Source organism: Homalodisca vitripennis, chromosome 4 (genome assembly GCF_021130785.1).
Source record: "Homalodisca vitripennis isolate AUS2020 chromosome 4, UT_GWSS_2.1, whole genome shotgun sequence".
In the NCBI taxonomy this organism is placed as follows: domain Eukaryota; kingdom Metazoa; phylum Arthropoda; class Insecta; order Hemiptera; family Cicadellidae; genus Homalodisca; species Homalodisca vitripennis.
Window position 1 is genome coordinate 174,076,053 of NC_060210.1, and position 7,503 is coordinate 174,083,555.

Here is a 7,503-nt window from a genome sequence, read left to right on the forward strand (position 1 = left end):
TAAAAGGAATCCACAAAATACCAGCGTCCTGATGAAAATTACGACAGATGAAAATTAAATCACATGGATCAAGCTCATCAAATTATGTTTAATAAAATATCCATCTGAACAAAATTTAAAATTATTTTGTCAATAATTTTCAAGTTTTGTTAGATTGTTGATAGATATAATATTTAATAATTCTGTTGTTTTTTAGTTTATTTTCTAACGATTTTGTAAATTTACGAAATAGACTTGTGTTCATTAAAAAGATATATTACGAAGACCAGTACACAAATTATACGAAGACAGATAGATACACATTCGGTACTGTGACTAAATAATATATTTTCAAATACGCACAATATTCAACAACGTAATATAATCTAACATTTCATTTAGAATATGAAAGATAAGAGTAATTGAGTAATCACGTGCTACGAGTGTTGCCGTGCTTGCTCGTACGTTTATAAAACCAGTTAGTTTTTTTTAATAATACTATTCTATTATTTTTCTGTTTTGGTCAGATGATATTATATCGACAAGACTATACATTCACATGTTACTCTCTGTGACGATCTCTTACTTGGATGGTGCACAATAATTAATCCCGTAGATTAAATAGGCAATATTGTTCTCGTATACCTTTTTGGGTTTTTTAATATTACTAAAAAACATACAACTTCACATTCTCGATGATAACGTCTGTTTATGTCTTAAGTTATTTGATATTCTTTTTAAAGTCAGTATTACGTATGCAATAACTATTACTAGGTAGACTAGGCATGCGTTTGTTCCTCTACATCTTGGATATAGTGTATTTTGTCTTTGTCTACACTTCTTGTATGGTGGTAATTAATAAATAAGAACTTATACAAAAGATCATTTATTTCTCGTAATATCACAATAGAAACGCGATACTTTACAAAAAAGTAAAAAACATCTTAACATTAAGCACTTAAAGCTAGAACATAATAACTTAATGCACACATTATTGTTGTCTACGAGACATTTGCTTAGCATATGAAATATAATTTAGACCATTTAAAAAAGAGAAAGCTAAAACAACACTGATTACTTAAAGATTTGTGATTCTTATTTAACATAGAAGATAGAAGCTAAAGTATTATTTGTCTAATCTACTCAATATAAAACATATAATACAATAAAAAATTTATAAAACACTGGCAGTTCGTTGTTACTTTCATACCTAGACTAAAATCCTAATACACAATTATCTTCTATATGGAGGAAGGTACTCTCTGTTAGGTTTGCCCGCCGTGCCTTGATCGCCTGGATACTCGTCAGCTTCGGTACCGAAGGAGGGACGCGACGAGCCCTGTCCAGGGAAAGGTGTAGTACCCGACGGCCTCTGGCCAGGATACTGGCTGGATCCTGGAGCTGCTGTAGATGGTCCAGGATATCCGCCTGACGGTCCTTGTGAGCCAGGGAATCCGGTCGATGGACTTTGTGGTCCAGTCTGTCCAGGATATCCAGTGGATGGTCTCTGAGATCCAGGATACCCAGTAGATGGTCCTTGGGGCCCTGTCGGTCCTTGAGGTCCAGATGGGCCAGATGGTCCTTGGGGTCCAGATGGTCCTTGAGGTCCAGATGGTCCTTGCGGTCCTGACTGTCCGGGATACTGAGCAGAAGGTCCTTGAGGTCCGGTTTGGCCTGGGAACTGACTTGAGGGTCCCTGAGGTCCGGTTTGTCCTGGATATTGGGCAGAAGGTCCCTGAGGCCCGGTTTGTCCTGGGTATTGTGCAGAAGGCCCTTGAGGTCCAGTTTGTCCTGGGTATTGTGCAGAAGGCCCTTGAGGTCCGGTTTGTCCTGGGTACTGTGCAGAAGGCCCTTGGGGTCCGGTTTGTCCTGGGTATTGTGCAGAAGGCCCTTGAGGTCCGGTTTGTCCTGGGTATTGTGCAGAAGGCCCTTGAGGTCCAGTTTGTCCTGGGTATTGAGCAGAAGGTCCTTGGGGTCCAGTTTGTCCTGGGTATTGTGCAGAAGGCCCTTGGGGTCCAGTTTGTCCTGGGAATTGTGCAGAAGGCCCTTGGGGTCCAGTTTGTCCTGGGAATTGTGCAGAAGGCCCTTGGGGACCGGTTTGGCCTGGGTATTGTGCAGAAGGTCCTTGAGGTCCTGTTTGACCTGGGTATTGTGCAGATGGTCCTTGAGGTCCAGTCTGCCCTGGGTACTGTGCAGAAGGTCCTTGAGGTCCGGCTTGTCCGGGCCGTTGAGCAGTAGGGCCCTGAGGGCCTGATTGTCCAGGGAATCCGGTAAATGGCCCTTGTGGTCCTGGAAATCCAATTCCTTGTTGCTGGGATCCAACAATTGAATAGTCATACAATTTTTCATTCAGATAATATAATCCGGGAGCAGAATTACAATCAAACTGGTTCCACCAAACACAAACGAAATATTCTTGGTGGAATACTGTACCGTTCGGACAAAGGAAATCGTATGTCTTATTGTTAGCACATATATGGAAAGCTTGACATCTTGTTTCAACATCCGCATAATATCCTGGAAATTGCTGCTGATCACACCTAAAAGAAGTTTCTGGAACCTCTGAGAATATAGGATAATCGGTGCCAGGCTCTCCTGGAATAGCTGAATAATCGCCCTCGTCATAAGATCCATCGTCACCATCTCCACCTGATGCTCCAGGAATAAACCCTCCTGGACGTTGACCTCCTTGTGCGCCAGGAAATCCTCCAACTCCACCGGTTGGAAACTGTCCTTGACTTCCAGGAAAACTTCCAGGTCTTCCAGCACCACCCGATGGAAATTGACTGCCTTGGCTACCTGGAAATCCACCAGGTCTTTGACCTCCAAAATCTGATTGACTGCCATCATCCCCGGGATATTCATCAGCAAATGTTCCTTGTGATCCACCCGTCGGCCCTGTTTGACCAGGAAATCCTGGTCTTGAAGTAGAACTAGGAAATCCGCCTTGAGATCCTGGATATCCCTGAGCACCACCAGGTCGTGGAGTAGTTGATGGAAATCCTCCTTTATTTCCTGTAGTGGATCCAGGATAACCACCTTGTTGTCCACTCGGATATCCACCAGGTCCAGTCGTCGATCCAGGGAAACCACCTTGTTGTCCACTCGGATATCCACCAGGCCTTGCCGTTGATCCTGGAAATCCACCTTGTTGCCCACTCGGATATCCGCCAGGTCTGGTCGTTGATCCAGGGAAGCCACCTTGTTGTCCACTTGGGTATCCACCAGGCCTTGCCGTTGATCCTGGAAAACCACCTTGTTGCCCACTCGGGTATCCTCCAGGTCCAGCCGTCGATCCAGTAAATCCACCTTGTTGTCCACTCGGATATCCACCAGGTCCAGACGTAGATCCTGGGAAACCACCTTGTTGACCGCTCGGGTATCCTCCAGGTCCAGCTGTCGATCCTGGGAAACCACCTTGCTGTCCACTCGGAAATCCTCCAGGTCCAGCCGTCGATCCAGGATATCCACCTTGTTGCCCACTCGGATATCCACTAGGTCCAGTAGTAGACCCTGGAAATCCACCTTGTTGTCCACTCGGATATCCACCAGGCCTTGCTGTTGATCCGGGGAATCCACCTTGTTGACCACTCGGGTATCCACCAGGTCCTGTCGTTGATCCGGGAAAACCACCTTGTTGTCCACTCGGATATCCATTAGGTCCAGGGGTAGATCCGGGGAAACCGCCCTGCCCACTCGGATATCCTCCAGGTCTAGCTGTTGACCCTGGGAAACCACCTTGCTGTCCACTTGGATAACCTCCAGATGTAGAACCACCTTGCGGCCCAGACGGGTACCCTCCTGATGAAGGACGTGAAGTACTGGAAGGAAACCCACTATCTGATGGACCAGATGGATATGCTGAAGTTGACCCAGGAAATCCACCTTGCTGGCTTCCAGGATATCCTCCTGGTCTTGGGGTAGAACTAGGAAACTGGCCTTGAGAGGGACCAGATGGATATCCTTGGTAACCTGATGTTGTGCCACTTCCTGGAGCGCCTGGGCCGGAAGTTGATGGAAATCCAGGACTTGATCCTGGAAATCCAGGTCTAGGTGTAGTACCAGGGAAGCCTCCTGAAGTCGTTCCAGTGAAGCCACCTTGTCCTGATGGATATCCTCCGGCTGTAGAGGGTCTACCAGTAGACAGACCAGATCCCTCAGGTCTCTGGTAGTTGTATCCAGAATCGCCGGGAGAGGTGGGGTACTCATCCCCTAAGGGGCGACCAGTAGTGAAGCCGGAGGGTGAAGAGCCCGGTCTAGACGTACTGCCTCCTAGACCCGACACCAAGGGATTCTGGGGTCTATCATAGTTGTAGCCCTCTTGAGCCTGCAACCATAAATTCGTTGTATAAGAGCTACTTGTACTCACTGATATCTTTTGTTTTCAACAACACTGTTAAAATTTAAATCTTTTGGATTCTTATTTATATTTTCAAAGTTTGCGATATGAACCAAATTATGGCACAATTAATATGTAATTTAAATATATTTGTGTTATTTTTATACTTTTACTATAAAATGATAATACTATATTTTATTTTTGGACAGTGTTAAATATTTAAGTTAGCCAATACGGCTGAGGTATGTTTAAAAACAGAATATAACAGCTTACCCATGATGTGTTTATACTGCAAGCAGCCGCCAAAACTGCAAAATCGAAAACAAATTATTAATGGTTATTAACTGTACATACAGAACAATTTATAATTATTATTTTTAATTATTTGATAAACTTCATTCACGAAAATCCTATTACATTTAAATAGAATTATCATTTCAGTTTTTCAATGTTGAAATATAACAATAATTATCTTACTTCAAAACAAATCCATATGAAAGAAGAAGGATGGATGCTAAGGAGGTTGTGAATATTGTTCTCATATACATTAATTGGTGGGATAGATCAATTTTGTTCTTTCCCAGGAACTATGTACATTAGAGAGTATGAAGTTAACTACTTCTGGATTTAAATTCTGAGCCGGATTGATTTTTTCAGTATGCTAAAAGTAGTTACAAATGTTATTTTCACCTAAGAAGACTCGAAAATGCAAGAGAGACTGTCTCATACAATTAATTACTTTGAATACTCATTGTATTGAATAATCATATTTTCTTTTTCAAACTGAACTGTTATACTATTTATTTTATTTTATTCATCAGTATACTGGTGTGTACCAACTATTTAGCATTGCAAGAATTATTTTGTGCAATGAACAATGCTATAATAACAATAATGAACTTGGATCACAATAATGTGTAAAGCATTATTACAGATCATTGTAATCAAAGTGAGGGACTGTACCTTTATTATAATTCACAATAATTTCTTGTTACTACTTTTAACTAGAACACGTAGCAAATTTTCAAACTTATGAAAGTTACTTAGGGAAAACAGATACATAGAATTAATGACCAGATGTGCAAATACTCACATAGAACTGCGTAGAGCTGCGCCATGTTATCCGGATCTATAACAAACGGCAACACAGAATGAGAGAACCAGTCAAGTCAACCTATATCTTACACCTATGGCCTTAAGCGGCATCGCGTCATTGGTGTTTCGTTTACTAGTGATTGCATCTAGTTGTATACGATTGGATTTACCAAAATTAAATACTTCATTTCTTTTATACACTTGTATTTCCTAGCTTTCTAGTCGCAGTATCGTGCTAGGATTCTACTAAACAGTTATGAAACATATACTCTGGTTGAAGACAAATAGATACTCGACTAAACGAAATGGCACATCATTGCTCGCTTAAAACTTGCACTATTCTTTACAAGTCTTTTCCATTCCTACACGATGTACTGAAATGATTTTTGTTTTCATCTCAAAACATTGATATTTCCCAACTAATTCATGACAGTTTCACGGTAGGTATATTAAATCCTCCTTTACGCGTAGTCATATTCGGACCCCTATCTGCTCGTGTCTGATGTAACGCGTCCTGACCGTCCTGAGTCTGCGTCTGACCATCTGAGCAGGGAGTCCCTGCTCCCTGGTCTGTTCTCATCATCATTTGCATGCGTTTATATTGAAAAATCATGGAACATAGACAAATAAAAAACCCTTTTGAGACAGTAGGATTATGCCTATTGAGAAGCCACTAAGGATTTACAAGTAGCCTCGGTGGTGGTTCTACAGCATACTGATAACCTTGTGAGAGAAGAAATGAGTAGAACGGTGACAAACAAGAAGCTAACTCTATGTAATGAATGAGATGAAGAGTGAGAGAGAATGTCAAGGTCGCGGACGTTCGTTGACTGCCTTGCTACAGCGCAGTGGTGACTCTGGTAGGATACAACATCTAGTGCGCCAGTGCATAGAACAGCCACTTGCTACAAACTGTATAGTGGCATCAATCAACTTTAATTGGACGTTTTATGGGAAGATCCGTTTTGTAACCACTGAACTGTTCTAGTTTCTATGAGACAAAGTTCAGAATCAAACTTTTGCTGAAACCACGAAAATGTAACAGAGGCGTTCATTTTGGGTGTTTGACTGGTTTAAATAAATAATATAATATGTATTGAAAATCTTAAAATACAAAACAATCTTCAATCCATAACCATTGAATGTTTTCTCATTAATCACGCATGTTATCTCAAGTATAGCACTAATTTATAATTTTCCATTCTTTTAACTTATTTCCAATAAGTACTCTATTTGAAAAAATCATTTTGAACTATTTAACTCCAAAACGTCATTATAACCAGACTATATCATCCTCGCCAACTATAGAAGAAATTGATCACATTAAAGACTTCCAATCAAAATTAGAACTCCTTCCATTGCCTTGGAACACATGACAGTTAACAAGATACAATATGTGTAGTAACGAATAATGTACTTCTGTCCCCACTACGGCCACTTAGCCACTTTATCTTGCTATCAGTCTACCTTCCGGAAATAACCGTTTATTTAGTTTTCTAAGTTACTCGTAGTTAAATGGTAGAGGCATATAAGAGTTCTACTTTCGTCAATAAATTACTCTTAACATTTTCAACTTCTAACTTTACAAACAATAAGGGGAAGTAGAAACAAAGGGTTAGGTCAAGTTATAAACAGATTACTTGAAAGCTTTTCCCGCTATATAATTGTTTACTAGTATATAAATATTATGTACATAGTTTCTGCAAAAAGTATTGAGTATAACTATTCAAATAGAAACTTTTATTAAATTTATGCACAAGTTTTATACGTAATAGTATTCAACGTCTACGGATTTCATCTGGATTGATTTGAACTTCTCTGAAAATTATCGTATTTTAGAAGATTTAGTTTGATCTGAAATGGGTATCATACACAGATTCATAGTGTATCTTAATTATAATTTGGGCTGAAATATTTGCAACCACAATAACGATGATCAGTTGAGCAAGATGAGTAGAGTGAGAGCAGAGTCGTGGGCGAGGGGGCGGGCGGAGCAGCCCACTGATATTTGGCGGACCGTGGCTGGGGCTTACGCTGGCGTAACCCGCACAGGAGTTGCTACACCGGACACATCGTAGCCGACATGAGCG

The 7,503-nt window shown here is 41.0% G+C and overlaps 1 protein-coding gene across 1 annotated transcript; it reads right to left on the minus strand.

Annotated features, from left to right (window-relative positions):
- Nucleotides 1-849: 849 nt before the first annotated feature.
- LOC124360679 (collagen alpha-1(I) chain-like) lies at nucleotides 850-5,486 on the minus strand. The gene is made up of 3 exons (XM_046814501.1): nucleotides 5,412-5,486; nucleotides 4,592-4,626; nucleotides 850-4,306 (listed from the first exon to the last, which is right to left on the minus strand). Exons 1-3 carry the CDS (start codon nucleotides 5,434-5,436, stop codon nucleotides 1,214-1,216), a joined length of 3,153 nt encoding a protein of 1,050 aa, XP_046670457.1. The 5' UTR covers nucleotides 5,437-5,486; the 3' UTR covers nucleotides 850-1,213.
- Between the last annotated feature and the right edge of the window lie 2,017 nt (nucleotides 5,487-7,503).

What these genes read in the sequence shown, in the direction of transcription:
- LOC124360679 (XM_046814501.1), bottom strand. Translation starts at nt 5,436, where the DNA reads ATGGCGCAGCTCTACGCAGTTCTAT. An exon ending in GCAGCTCTACGCAGTTCTAT is followed by an intron (nt 4,627 to 5,411) that starts GTGAGTATTTGC and finishes TCGATTTTGCAG; the next exon opens with TTTTGGCGGCTGCTTGCAGT. An exon ending in GCAGTATAAACACATCATGG is followed by an intron (nt 4,307 to 4,591) that starts GTAAGCTGTTAT and finishes TTATGGTTGCAG; the next exon opens with GCTCAAGAGGGCTACAACTA.